General features: G+C 31.5%; 1 protein-coding gene across 1 annotated transcript in view; it reads right to left on the bottom strand.

Annotated features, from left to right (window-relative positions):
* LOC132744321 (cytoplasmic dynein 2 heavy chain 1-like) overlaps window positions 1-14,961 on the bottom strand; it is a 78,991-nt gene that overhangs the window by 46,725 nt on the left and 17,305 nt on the right. Inside the window, exons 10-35 of the mRNA XM_060732997.1 lie at window positions 14,654-14,829; window positions 14,023-14,218; window positions 13,159-13,267; window positions 12,657-12,805; window positions 12,311-12,409; window positions 11,857-11,999; window positions 10,873-11,101; window positions 10,574-10,701; window positions 10,125-10,368; window positions 9,685-9,834; window positions 8,937-9,139; window positions 8,310-8,465; window positions 7,991-8,102; window positions 7,479-7,649; window positions 6,880-7,038; window positions 6,417-6,640; window positions 5,911-6,043; window positions 5,414-5,644; window positions 5,015-5,134; window positions 4,373-4,650; window positions 3,827-3,966; window positions 3,307-3,425; window positions 2,727-2,909; window positions 1,338-1,561; window positions 875-981; window positions 345-435 (exon numbers count right to left, since the gene is read on the bottom strand). Of these exons, the coding sequence (XP_060588980.1) occupies window positions 345-435; window positions 875-981; window positions 1,338-1,561; window positions 2,727-2,909; window positions 3,307-3,425; window positions 3,827-3,966; window positions 4,373-4,650; window positions 5,015-5,134; window positions 5,414-5,644; window positions 5,911-6,043; window positions 6,417-6,640; window positions 6,880-7,038; window positions 7,479-7,649; window positions 7,991-8,102; window positions 8,310-8,465; window positions 8,937-9,139; window positions 9,685-9,834; window positions 10,125-10,368; window positions 10,574-10,701; window positions 10,873-11,101; window positions 11,857-11,999; window positions 12,311-12,409; window positions 12,657-12,805; window positions 13,159-13,267; window positions 14,023-14,218; window positions 14,654-14,829 (4,274 nt within the window). The remainder of the gene's footprint in view (window positions 1-344; window positions 436-874; window positions 982-1,337; window positions 1,562-2,726; window positions 2,910-3,306; window positions 3,426-3,826; window positions 3,967-4,372; window positions 4,651-5,014; window positions 5,135-5,413; window positions 5,645-5,910; window positions 6,044-6,416; window positions 6,641-6,879; window positions 7,039-7,478; window positions 7,650-7,990; window positions 8,103-8,309; window positions 8,466-8,936; window positions 9,140-9,684; window positions 9,835-10,124; window positions 10,369-10,573; window positions 10,702-10,872; window positions 11,102-11,856; window positions 12,000-12,310; window positions 12,410-12,656; window positions 12,806-13,158; window positions 13,268-14,022; window positions 14,219-14,653; window positions 14,830-14,961) is intronic.

Here is a 14,961-nt window from a genome sequence, read left to right as displayed (position 1 = left end):
TACAAGGCGTTAATAATTACATTTAGTTTTATATCAATTATTAACATTATGCTAAACTTAAGACAATAAAATAAAATCATCCAATTTGCAACATTTTTGTTACTCATAAATAATAAAATTCAAGATATATCATCAGTGAACATTAAATATCTGATATGAACACATGTTTTAATACAAGAGCTGTAAAATGGTGTCATTATAAATACATTAAAATTTCTTTATAAACAAAAGAATTTAAAAAGTTTTAAAACATTTTGTAAACTAACAAGACAACATGATAATCAAAACACTATTCAAGAACCTCCAGTAATCAGTTTTATTTCTGTATCATCAAAGATTTATACCTGACACTATCAGAGAAGGTCAGCTTGGAGATGGTATTGATCCTCAATGCCTGTACAACCAGCTTCGCTTCTGTACCACCATCTATCTTCCCTGTAATAACATATCTTACTAATTAGTGTCTGTTAGAAAATATGCATACAACTAGGAGTGAAAAATATATCTACACATTAGGACATCAGTTAATTGTTACATCATTTCCAAAAATTTGTTTTCCTTTTCATAATATCTTCATTCTTTCTCAATTGTCAAATTTCTACAATTAATGAATTTATTTTTTCTGTTGGACATTAGCAGTCATTCACCCTGAACATGCTGGCACCAAAAGTGTTATTCTTACCACAAAAGAGCGGGTTGAGCATGCACCTTTTTTAAGGTCTGGCAAGGCTCTGTATGCTAGTAGCTACTGTAAAGTTACGTATTTTGATATTGAAATCTCTTAAACTCCAAATGGATTGTTCCAAAGTCAAAGCTGTGTAAATCTATTACATTAATGTAGCAGGTTCATGGTTAAATATGTAGAAATATGTACCAGACTGTGCTTTCTTCTTCATCTGTAAGAGGTTACCACAACCACGTAGAACAGTTTTCAGAGCTCTCAGACCCCAATCATAATGTTGCTGGGGGGACAACAACTCTCTGGAATACATATTACTTTAGCCTGTATATTTGTCAACTATTCAGAATACAATAAGTTATCTAATACAATGTAAATGTATTTGATTGCAGACATCTTATTTAAACATGTTGACTAACCATTTGATTAAATGTTGTAAATAGAACATTATATAAGTTGACAAATACTGAACATGACATGAATTCTTTCTTCTATTTTTTGTTTAGTTAATATTTAATAAATGTATAAAAAATGAATATTTCTACAAAGATTATTAGTGTTTCACATTAAAACAAGAGCCTAATTAAAGTAGATGCAGAGATAATGCAAGTATATGTCTTGTGTAATACACAGTATGCTAACAGAATGTAGTTCTCACCTTGATAGGTTAAAAATGGCCACCAGTTTTCTACCAAGACTTTTGGCTTGTTTGAAGCCCTCAGAAAACAGGATGACTTCACCGATCTGTTCATTATCTGGTTTAGACATGGCCACAGGTCGGAACAGTTGTTTCAAGTTGTCAGGTAGCTTTTGTCTACCTCCATAACCTTTACCTGCCGGGTTCATTGTGATGAAAATACCAGAATTGTGATCTATGTTCACCTGTAACAAAATTACACACAATGACACAAGTGTATCTTAAAATTTCTTTCTATTTAAAGATATACTATGCTCAAATTTGATATCAGAAAATATTGATAATTGCTATACAGTCTCTTTGTAAATATGAAATAAACATGTTTTGACTTTACACAAAGTTGATATGTCATGTTTAAAACTCTACACACTACAGGTCGTCACAGTATGAATATATAGTGTCGTTAAAAAAACTGGCAGTTTTTTTTTAAGGAAAGACCAACTTTACCAGTCCTATAAACAGACAAATTCTTTTTCTCAAGCTGATTAAAGCCAAGTTTAAAAACTTTTCAGCAGTACAAAAGACAAAAAGTTAATGGCCAAACATTTTCCCTCTATGTGTGACCTTGACCTTGGGGTTAGCAACCTGAATGTTTCTATCTGCATAATGTGACATGGTGGTAATCACTTGTGCTGAGTTACTTTATAACCTTCCTAAAAGATGATTATGAAAAGGTCATGAAACATCGACTTTTTAACTTTTGAAGTGTTACCTTGAATCTGGAGAGGAGGAACCTGTTTGTTTTGTTCTGCATCATTATTAAGTGTGATCTGTTGTTGCAGTATTAACACCATGTCATAACAATGATCATTTGTGACAAGTGTAGCAGTAGTTTATTAGTTTTTTGTTTTTTTTGGGTTTAACGTCACATCAACACAGTTTAGGTCATATCGCGACGTTCCAGCTTTACTGGTGGAGGAAGACCTCAGGTGCCCGTCCGTGCATTATTTCAGGCACGAACGGGCACCTGAGTAGAACCACCGACGTTCCGTAAGCTAGCTGGATAGCTTCCTCACATGAAAGAATCCAAAGTCCCTGTCGGGATTCGAACCCACAGTGGTGAGGGGCAAGTGGTTTGAAGTCAAGGACCTTAACCACTCGGCCACGGACGCCCCAGCAGTAGTTTAAGAATTATACAGTGGACAGGACAATGTGAGGTAGAGACAGACTTAGATCCTTTCTATAGCCCCCCCCCCACACACACACTTTTGAGGCAAAGGATTTCACAATAATGTGACCAAATAAGCCCACAGTTTTAAACAAAACATATACATCCTTCAATTCTGTTAGAAATCTAAATTATAATTGTTCCTATATTTTTTTTTTATTATCAATGAATTTTCATCTTACGTTTCTGCCCAGAAGTTCAGCTTGTGGTAGTCTGTTTTTGATAGCATCTTGTATAACTTGGATCTGCATGGACACTGCTGACAAGACAGCCTCCTCTAATCTGTTAAACTCATCAAAACATCCCCAGGCACCACACTTAACCAAACCAATGAAGATACGACCCATTGACTTTACATCTATACCCTACAAAAATAAATACATATACTTTTTTATAAAACTGAAGAGAAATAATTGCTTTATCACATTGACCAGTACATGCGATATTTTACATGACACTTTTTCTTCTTGTTTTGTAAGTTTTTGCTGACTTTCGAGTCACAAGAAACTGTGAAGTTCACAATGAAACTTCCCAGCTTTACTGAAAGAGGCAAACTTCAGGTGGCCCACTAAGTAATATTTCAAGCAAGCACAGTCACAATAATCTAAAACATTCTATGCTTGTTTTTGTTTTTTTGGGTTTTTTTTACTTTTGGATATTACTAAACATACATTAATGACCAATCCTCTTACATAACAATAGCTATACTTGGCCTACAGTCTCTTTTATTATGTTAATTTCATAATGTCTTGAATAGTTTACCTCATCACAGTTGAAGACAAGAACTTGTCTACCAAAGAGTCCACCTAGAGCTTTCACAGACTCTGTCTTTCCTGTACCAGCTGGGCCATATGGGTTACCACCAAGACCCATGTGCATACCTGTAATATTTAATATCAAACAATTACTTATCTCAAACTTCTTCACTCCTGATATTTTCTCCATTTCAGACATTGTGTAGTGTAAACTATAGCAATTAAAATAAGAATTTCTTTATACTTTAATTTTCAATTCTCCAAATTTTACATAATTTTGTTCACAAACAGAACAATGGTTTCATATTAAAGCTGAAAGCTTTGAAAATTTTTACAAGATTAAGATATAATTTTGGGCTATCAAGTGACTTCAAAAGTTGCCTTGGACAGCAAAGCTTGGCACAGAAAGTCTACTCTCTATATTGATGTGCATCATTCATTCAAAGTTGGCTAATGGTCTACTAGTAGACTACATCAGTGATTATTGGTAATAAATATCAGAATTATACATAAAACCTGGTACAAACCTTGTGTTAATGTAAGATAACACTTGTCAGTAAGGGGAGTATGTACAAGTTTCTGGGCATTTCCCTGGTACTCATACGTGTATTCAAACTCTGAATCTACCATCCTCATAATACAGATATTATCTCTCCTCATGTAGAACCTGTCAATAAATTAACCTTTCTCTTTAAACTATTTAAATAATGAATTTATTCTCCTTTATATTAGATCTATTCATTGTCAATATAACAATTTTAAAGTGACTGACAGCATAGAGGCTGGTCAGAATATAAAGGTAGTAAAAGCCATAAATTAGTATCACAACACACTTACTTAGAACTCTGTATGAAATGCTAAATTACTTTACTGGAAACCCTATCCTACAAATGAATAACTGGTGAAGTCCCTCAATGCAAAATATCTCAACTATCAATCAATAAACAGACTAAGAAGCCATAAGGCAGTATAACAAAAGGCAAGACGGATTATGACATAATTTCTATACAAATAGTGATAAATGACCAAGTAAGTCATTAAGTATAATTCAGTTTCTAACATATCTTACTAACCTAAGTTGTTTCTGCCATATCCACTCTCCAGGATTTTTTACATTAGCCTTCAGTAGTTCATGTATCACATCCATGTTGTGTATAGTGTCTAGGATCAGTGCCTTCAACTTGAGGTCTAGTACCTGAGCCTCATCATCTCCTTCAGCCTCGCCCAGGTCAACACTAGTGTATGACTCCAGCTGTCCTTCCACATCACGTCCAAAGTTCATCAGATTTCCACTCTTAATAGCCACTTCACAATTCTCACTGAATCTAATCTGTTCTGCTAGGCACAGGATCTATCATGGCACAAAATAAAGGTTTTGGGGTAATAACGATTTATCATAACTAAATACAGCAATTGAACTGTGTTAATGCTGTCACCAATAAATGAAAACAAAAGTAGAAATCAAGGCTCAAACAATTAAATTTAACACTGAAAGAGTAAAGGTATAAGTTGCAAACAAATCTAAATAAAGCTATGTGTCAAATTAATATCGTCACTTTCTTTAAATTTGCTTTATTATGGTTAGGCTTATCTTTTGCAAAAGGCGCTATACCACTATACCAATAAAACTTGAATAATTTATAATGTTTGATTTCATAGACAAACTATAAATATAGACAGTCCTGCACTGCTGAAATATAAAACATAATATATACCTGAGATGGGTATTTGTTTGGATCTAAACCACCCTTGCTCTGTTTAGCATCTTTAAGACATTCATTCAACAGTTCCTTCAATGTATCCTTCATTTCTTCTGATAATCTACCCAACCATGACTAAAATATATATATATAGACCATATATATCAGTATGTATAAGAAATAAAAAGAATGTGCACATATTATATACATATTAAAAGCATTAAAAGCACATATTTTATTATCACACCTACATGTAAAGTGAAATATCATATATTATACTACTTTCTTCTCAGACTGAATAACTGAAACAAATGAAATCAAACACCAGAAACACAAACTAACAATACTATCACAATAACTGATTATACGTCAGCACAGAAACATATTGAATCATCAAATGAAACAGTGTCCTACCTCAACTTCTGGAACAATCTGAATCTTTCTCTTCAGAGGAACAACTTCACCTTGTAGTGACTTCATAGCAATGATATGTTTACTGTCAGCATCAAAGTTAACACTGTGTATACCAGCAAACAATTTCTTCAGATGTGTCTGAATCACATTAGGATTTGTAGATTGTCCAAGAATCTCCAATAAATCATCATCTCCAATGAAGTAGAATCTTGGGAACAGCGATCTCTTCTCCTATAAAGATTAGCACTTTTTGTGAATCTAGTTTTCTGTTTACTGATTAACTGAGGATATGGTAAAAAAAAGGATAAAAACATGTCAAGTTTTTTACATAGAAAGTTCTTGCATGCTAAAAGAAAACAATAGAAAAGTAATAATTTTCAATAAATTCACCCTCTGTAACAAATCAAATCTAAATTGTTATGTTTTTTTGCCTGTCATGAATGTTTATTTCATATTGCTATGCTATGCAGCAGACAGATAACAAAAACTGTTCAAACCTCAAGGAATTCATTGAGTGATTTCTGGCATCTCTGTAACTGATCTAACATGGTGGTCAACTGATTCCTGAGGCCAGCTTTATTCACAAGGGACAAAACTCTATTGTCTCTTCTTACATCTTTCATAATGGATCTGAAAACAAGCCATTCATTACAATATCATATTGAGATATTTTATATTCTAGACTATTAAATCATCATAAGAAATAGTAATGAATTGTAGCAGAAGCATGTTTGACTCTCTCAACTGCCTGAAGACGACAGTAAAGAATAGTACACTTGTTTATCCATCATATATATGTAATATCCTATAAAGAGAAAGAAATTTTTCAACATTCACTTCACTTGGAGTGGGTATCTATTTACAACAATACAAAAATACTCTCAAATATATGCTGTTCTAAGTGTCCAAGAATTTTAAAACTCAAATCTTTGAGATAAACTTAGCAAAATAACTTATGACTAAAATAAGTATAATGGCTGTGATAAAATAAAACAATCAATACCTATAATCATCATCCACCCTCTTAAATCTTCCCTGTTCCTTAGGTAGTGCCCCACGGCCAAAAATAGGCTCCAAGTAGACCCATTTTCTCTGTATCTGGTTGAGATTGTGCAGGTATTCATCCAGGTCTGCAAGTCTCTGTTCCCACACTGATGCTTTGTCCTCAAAACTCTTGTAGTAGGGGGAATCTTTCAATGACTGAAGCAAGCTCTGGTTATCTCCCACCTAAAATGTTTTAAATACATAGATTTGCATATATAGTTAAAATTGATTTTGGTTATGGTTGCAATAGAATAGAAAATAAAATGTAGAATGTTTTTTTTTCTTTTCAAACTGCATGTCCCTTGCACTTAATAAGAATCAAGCTATCTAAATAAGAAATAAAAACAGGAATTGACCTGTAAGAGTGAATTTGTTTTAAATTTGAATCAGGAAAAAACTAAATCAATCCAAATTTTAAAGACCTGGTTAACAAGATCTTTCCAATCTTTGATGAGATGTATCACATTCTTGTTACTGTCCTCATACTCTGTCAGTGTAAATTGTGCAGCTGCACCCCACAAGTCCAACTCTCTAATAGCCTCTCTTATTGTCACTTCACCTTGAGCTCTCTGGTTCAACTCCTACAACCACAGAAAATAGCAAATTAATATCATTAAACCAGTCATTAGTATATGTATATCATATATTCAGCTCCAAAATGTAAGCATTCATGTAACTTAATTTTGTTTCATTACAAAAATAAGTAAAACAAAACACTATATAATGCACTATATATATTGAACAATACAGAAATAAATCCTGATACATCTGCAACAATAAACTATGATTGGACATATTTCACTTAATTCAGTCCCTTTTTTATATAGTTAAAACTGCTTACATACAAGAATTGAAAGTGCATTTCATATTAATCAGTCTCATTTTTTACAGAAGGAAATATGCTCATTAAAATGAACTCTGCAACATATAACTGATGCGCAAAACAGAAATAAAAGATTCATTAATAGTAAACAATACTAATCACATGACTATATCTTTAAGTTAAGAATCACAAAATAACCTTGAGTGCATCAGCATTTGTTATGATATTATCACTGGCATTGAGAACGTGGCCAAATGTCAGCTTCTCAAGTGTTGTACCACGTGGCATCTTCAACATCCTGAACAACTCCAGCCAGTGATCCTGCGACAGTGGCTCACCCCTTACCCACTTCAACACTGGCATTACATTCTACAGTAAAAAAAACATGACAATGTATGGAAATAGGCTTAATACAATGTATGGAAGTGTTTAATATAACCATCTACTTAGATTTAGGATTTTTGTACTCTTTAGTAAAAAATATTGTTTTTTTGTTTTTGTTTACAACTTTAATTGTATTAGCTTTAATATTTCCTTGTATACAGTATAAATATGTTGTTTTTTTCAATAATTATGCTAAAATTGAAAAACTTTTAAGCATAGTTAATTTTAAGCTATTGAAAAACTTCTATAAATAGATATCACATTAATCAATTTGAATCTGAATGAAAAGTCATCATTGTAGTACAGGTTATAAACTAAAATGATACCTTGTATGTTTCAATGTCTTTATGTAATCTGACAGTCATAGTGGTGGCCTCCCTTTCCTTCAACTTCTCATACCATCCACTGAGGAACTCTTCAAACATGTATGTCTTACTCCTGTTATATAAATAATACAAGTATAAGGAACTCTTCAAACATGTATGTCTTACTCCTGCTATATAAATAATACAAATATAAGGAACTCTTCAAATATTTACATTCTGACTCCTGTTATGTAAACAATACTAACACAGTTGTTGACTTTTGTTGTTACTGTCTTATGTGATTTTCCTATTCAAAATTTAAAACCAAACAAAAACATACCTAAATGAGATCCAATCTTCCTTTGCAAGCTCCTGTAGGCCACTGTTGAACTCTTCCAGTAGGAACCACATGGCCTCAAACTCAGACAGATCTTTATTGATCTCTTCAGCAAGCTCAAAGGTTGGTACTGTCATCTCAAAATGTTCCAGATCAGTCCTGAAAACATAATACATGAATGTGTGAAATGAGGTTTTAAATCGTTTTATTTTCTTCTTTTTGTTTTATTACAGTTGTTGAATGAAATTTATAGTACATTGTTGGACGTTTTTGACAAAAACAATATTTCAAGACTTTTTTATTAAAAAAAAGTAACAAACAATTTAATTTCTAAAGTGTATCAAAATACATTGTAAGACAAACATATTGTTACACAAGGTTACATAATTTTCAAAGGATTGTTAAACTGAAATATTAATTTGTAGACACATCTTAAATTTAAATGCTTTAGTTTAAAGCCATACTTTCTTGTTAAGGGTTTAAATATGTCAATTTATAATACTGTAATACTGCTATCATCTGGTATTACATGTTTACATAAACTATGCTACATGCCATCGGCACTATTCTTAAGGCTTTCATCCACTAAATTATTAAACATTCTAGTATGTATATATATAAAATACATACACAATCTTCTTCCTGTTTTCTTCGAGTTCATTGAATTCTTGTCTTTTCTCCTTAATTAACTCTATAGCCTTCTTGGTTTTCTCCTTGTCACCCTCTAGTGCATCATCTCCTGGCTTTAACTGATGCCAGCGAGCAGCAAACTTGTCTATGTCTTGTTGGAATGCTTTCACCCTAGAGTCTACATTGCCCTTCATCACTTCAACCTGAAAGATATAACTTGTACCATAAATATAAAGCCTGCTAGAAGGGATTTCTTTAAATACTTTTTATTCAGGTACAAAGCAGAGACAAACCAAAAAGCATACCAGGGTTTTGTTTTATGTTGTTCAATGGCAAATTAAATCAAAAGACAATTATTTTGCTCTCTACACTGTTTATAAAATATACTGACATGAAAATTATCTATAAACTTTAGATAGTGTTATAAATGTAAGGGCATTTTTGTTAAATAATCACTACATTTATGTTGACTATAATTCAAAATATATGTGTGTCAAATGTATTTAAATATGTAAGTAATTATAATAAGAATAGATATACACATGACCATAAAGGTTCAATATCTGTAAGTCCTGATCTGATTGTTCTAAAGATGGTAAAGTTAAAAGATTATAATTCCTCATATCTATAATGTACTATGTTTATATATTTTACATTTGTTTTGTCTTCCTTGGCTTCAAACCCTCTTGGAATAAAATAGAACGTCTACATATATCAACCCAATTAAAACAAGCCTGTTTTATTTTACCTGTTCTTTGACCATAAGTTGATGACTTTCCATCATAAGCTCAAACTTGTCCCATCTAGCCAGGAGATGATTGAGCGAGTCTACACCACCACCAGCTACTGTACGTAGTAACTTGTTCTTGGATTCTGCTTTATCAAACAATGGCTTGATCTGTTATGTAAAAGGAATTTTCTCATATAACCTTTTCTTTGTAAAACAACAAAAAATAAAATATGGGAAATAATTTTAAATATAATTTTAAATATATGTTTATTTATATGTTGATATTAATTCACATGAAAACTTGAATTTATGTCTTTAAACTGATAAAGTTTTAGCATTTAACATGTATCAAACAAATTTTATCATTACAATTTTCAAGTTGCATTAAAAAATTCTAAATCAATATCTCATTTAATAAAATAAACTTAATGGAATAACAATTTGCTAATTTGACTAACCTGTTTCTTAGTTTTGGCAAACTCAGCATGTTTAGCATTAGCCTCACCAATCTCTTCAGTAGTTTGTGGACGTTTTGACAATGTCTCCATGGACATGTTGAGGAAAGATTCTATCTCTGTTACCTCCTTGCTGATAGCTTTCCTTAATGAGTTCATCAAAGCATCAAACAATCTCTGTATATGGTCATCTATCACTGCCTTCACTGGCATAGTGTTTACTACAATACAGTCTACCTTGATCTCACTGTAAAATAACACAGTAAATTTATCATCTAGTAAATTATTATATCTCAACTTGATTTCAATAAAAATACAGGATCTCATTAACTACTTGTACATTAGGTAAATAACAAAGATCTCAAATCCTATAGCATTATATTAGCATTACAAGATATAACCTATTCTAAATGTCATATTTAAATGTGATGTATAAATGCACATAAACTTACTTTGGCAATTTTTCAGCATTCTTGCCTCTCATTTTAAGAGCCTTGAAGTTTCTCTCCCAGTCTGACAGGTCCTTCAAGTTCTCATCTATAAACTCATCTAAGCCAACAGATCCTAGAACTACCCATTCCTGTTATAATCAAGTATTTCATAGTAAATTTACTACCAACTTTTTGTTTTTTCCCTTTTTAAAAAGAAATATTTGTTTATAGATAATTCTATGATAATCAATTTAAGTTTGTCATTTCTTTAATAAAAAAAAACGCTACAATTTAGCCTTCAAAACAGTAATCAATCAAACCTTGAACTTTTCCAGCACCCTACTAAGTCTTGTGAAGAGAGCCTCCCCCTTCTGGTAACAGCCAATAAATCCCTCAGCATTCCTGTCTATAATGGCTGAAAAAATTGTCCTCTCTGACCCATCTCCCACTCCACGAAACATGTTTGGAATGGCAATAAATTTCTTCAACTCACGGAAGTATTTTGCCTTGACCTCTTCAAAAGCTGGATTAAACTGAAGATGTCTCTGCCTGTAAATTGATTAATTAAATAATTGAATTCACAGATCTATGATCTATAAACATAATAATGAGCAGACTGAATATAAAGAAAAATCATCTCTACACTCTTACAACATATTATAGTCTCTAAAGTAAATTAAACCTTTCATTCCACATATATAATGATCTTTTTATAAGTATTAAAAGTTATACAAAATCAACTGAAAAATCTTGATAGCATGTTGATAACCATTCAGTAAACTAAAATAAACCAAAATACAATAACAGTGAACAAACATACAGTAATATCTTGTAATAGTGTTTACTTCAATATCAAATTGATGGTACATGTAATTTTACCTTTTTTAATTTAAATTTACAGTTAAGAATTTGTTAAAAGTAACAAGAGAGTATTTTTCCAAATAAAACTTGCAGTAGTAACAATTTTCAGCAGCAATATAAATAACTTAACACTTACTGTTCATAAATTTTATTATTATTCTACAATTCATGATATCAACTAAATCTAACACTGAAGTAACCTAATTTGTAAATTTCCAGAAAATATTTAAGTGAAACAATTAAAACTAAAGCATGGTATGAACCCACCCTCTAACAAACTTCATTTTAATGTGATTATTGCTATAAAATGACAAAAAATCATACATATCAAAAACTGTCATCGGCAAATATTATATTATTTAACATAAAAAATACCCTTATGATTTGAATATTAAAATAGTCTGTTTTCTAACTCACTTTTTTTTCAAGAGAATAAAAATTACCTGTATGTAAGATCTACTCTGATCTCGGGCAGGTTTTCATTAAGGGATTCAAGCCCCATCTTATACTGGAACTCTAGGGCTTTGTACAGCTGTCTATCCCAATGAGACTTCCATGGCGCCATATGTTCTGGAGGGATGTTTTGCTACAAAATTTATAAATGTTTTACTGTTACTCATGTCTACCAAGACTAACTCAGTATATTGTTAAGTTTACAGACTTAACGACTGATGAACATTTCTTGTCAGCTAAGATATTGTAAAGTCTATAAAACAGAATATTCAAATTCCTGCTTCCTCTTTCAACATGACATAACTTGTACAGCAAATATTTCATTAAGTTTAAAAGAGCTAAAAGTCCTACATCTGATATATTGGCATCTGATATCTTGCATAAACAGGCTTTATTCTGACATATAGAATAGACATAAAGTATAAGTTACAATATTGCACTAACCTTGGCTGTAATTTCAGTCATAGTGTATCTGATATCTGTCAAGATCTCCTTCCATTTCTTGTCTTGTCTTAACAAATCCACACTCATCAGTTGCTGTACCTATACATATAACATTTATACATGATGACTGATGACACAAGTTTAGTATAGTTCTCTATAAAATGTCTTCAGATGATTTTTATTGCATAACTAGGCTAAAAAATGCACATCCTGACTAACATTCAGTAGACCTCTCATATAATAAATGATACATCTTCTTAATTTATAGAGTCTAATATTTTAACATGTTTTTCTTGAGTTTCACTGAATGATATCTTCTTTAGATTTAGAAATACAATACTAATACCTTTTCAGATATATCAAAGTGAGACTTTCTCAGTTTTCTATTCATGGTTGTAAGTCTCTCAGCTGAAGTTTGTAGTTTTCTTATATATATCTCCAGTTCTTCAGGATTATCCCATGTCACAAGTACATCTTCTCCCTTAACCTTGGCCCCTGAAAATATTACACAAACATTAATACAATTAAATATTATCATTATACAATTTAAAATTACCACTGTATTGAAATATGGATCCATTATACATGTAAAAATTACTAATTAGATAAAATAACTGTATGTACACATAACTGAGTATAACAAAAATTAAACATGTTTACTGAAGAAGTAACTATCTTTAAATCAATGTCAATACCAACTACTGCTAGCAGATACTTGATTATCTATAAGTTCATAAAACTATACCATTTAATTCTGTTATAACTATGTTCGAAAAAAAAACTTTGATGTATATTCTACAACTAAAACTGTATGTACATGTATGTTTTATAATGATTATTTTATTTACCAGTTTTGGGGTTCTTTGCAAGTTTTTCAAACTGTAAAGCAGCTTCAAGCATCATTGTTTTCTGACTGGGTATCATCTGCTGGTCTATAGTGTTATAGAAATGAGCAACCTGAAATATATCATATACTATATCTATATATTATATTATAAAACTAACACATGGCCATAAGGGTAATAGAGAATATTGTCAACCCAAGAGCTGGTGTATTACCTCAAGACGCAGTCGCGTAATTTTTTTTATTAAACCGAAAGCCCTACAAGCATTCAAGGAAATAAATAGAATACATATCAACATTTTTACAATTTAATTTTCCTCAAAACAATAAACTGAACAAAAACAGTTTGAGAATGATTTTATACATTTCTACATTGAGAAACAACATACATGTACATTTCTTTAAATATGCGACTAAAAATTGAAAAATTAGTCAAAGGGAATTAACTAGTATAATATTAAATACGGATATATGTAGGTGTTATCTCCCTTACACCCAAATGTTATGCAAGAGTTATGTGCCCAAGGATGATATAAGAAATACTCCCTGGGTGAATATTTCCTTGGAGGGTGATATTCAATCAGAACACATAATAGACCTATGGGAGTTTTACATTGAAGGACTGAGGTTTAATAAATTTAAATACTACCGGTACATTTAAATATCATATATTATATGCTATATTCAACAAATTTCTACCCCAAACTGCTTTGGAAACATTACAAACAAACATACAAGAAGTTTTAAATCTAAATCCCTATTCCAGCAACTGCTGATTATTAATCAAAACAAATCCAAAAATTATCAATTTATATTCTAAATTCAAATTATTAGATAAACTAATCTTGTCAGAGAAGAATTGGCATACCTGTTTCAGGATACATCCATGTCTGTAGAATTTCTGAGCTGTGGCAGATACATGTTGTATCTTAGCAGGAACAGCAAATCCAAGAGCAGACAACTGCCTTACTTCCCTCATCAGTGTCACCAATCTATCACCATAGTTCACTCGTAACTCTCCACTCTTAGTGTCCAACTCCATCAATCTACCATTAGTCTCTAAACTGTAGATAAAAAACAAAACAATCCATTTATATATATTTCTCCCCAACAGTTTGTATCACATAACACTATACAGTACATGTACATCAACCACTTGGTAATTTATGAGTATTTCATGCTTTAATTTGAAAAATACAATTTTTTTAAGGTCTAGTGTGAAGAAATAATATATCTTAGTTTCTACTCCATAAAATTAACATGATAAAAGCTAAACCATGTTTGTCTTAACTGTTTTTTTAACAATTATGTATATCCTATAATTCCTATCATATAGTTGATAGTTGTTATTGTTTATTTTAACTTTAGATTTATCTAACAAGTTCCTGAATGTCATGACAGTTTTATATACATTATACAATCTTATGTATGCTAGAAACAAATTTTGAATTTTGGCAGAAACTGCATTACTACTACAATATTGGAAGATTTCAGCATACCTTAGAGGTTTTTTGGTATCATCAATGAGAGCCTGAATGTCACGTGACCATTCATCAAATGCCTCCTGTCTCCAGTTGACCATCTCATCGAGGAACTCTGTTGCATCCTTCCTGAATCTCTGAAACCCACTCAGATCACTGAGTAAACTTTCCGCAGTCTTTATGTTCTCCTCAAGCTGAAAAGTAATGACAATAAAATTAAATTAACCGTCACACATTGCAATATAAATTTAGGGAGAAAATGCAGTAGCCCCCAAGTAAATTGTGTCTTGTTTAGTGATGAAATATCCATTAACAATGGGGCAATG

Source organism: Ruditapes philippinarum, unplaced genomic scaffold (assembly GCF_026571515.1).
Source record: "Ruditapes philippinarum isolate M1 unplaced genomic scaffold, ASM2657151v2 ctg403_1_1_1_1, whole genome shotgun sequence".
Taxonomy (NCBI): Eukaryota; Metazoa; Mollusca; class Bivalvia; order Venerida; family Veneridae; genus Ruditapes; species Ruditapes philippinarum.
Note: the sequence above shows the minus strand (reverse complement) of the source record. Positions and strands in the feature narration are given on the sequence as shown.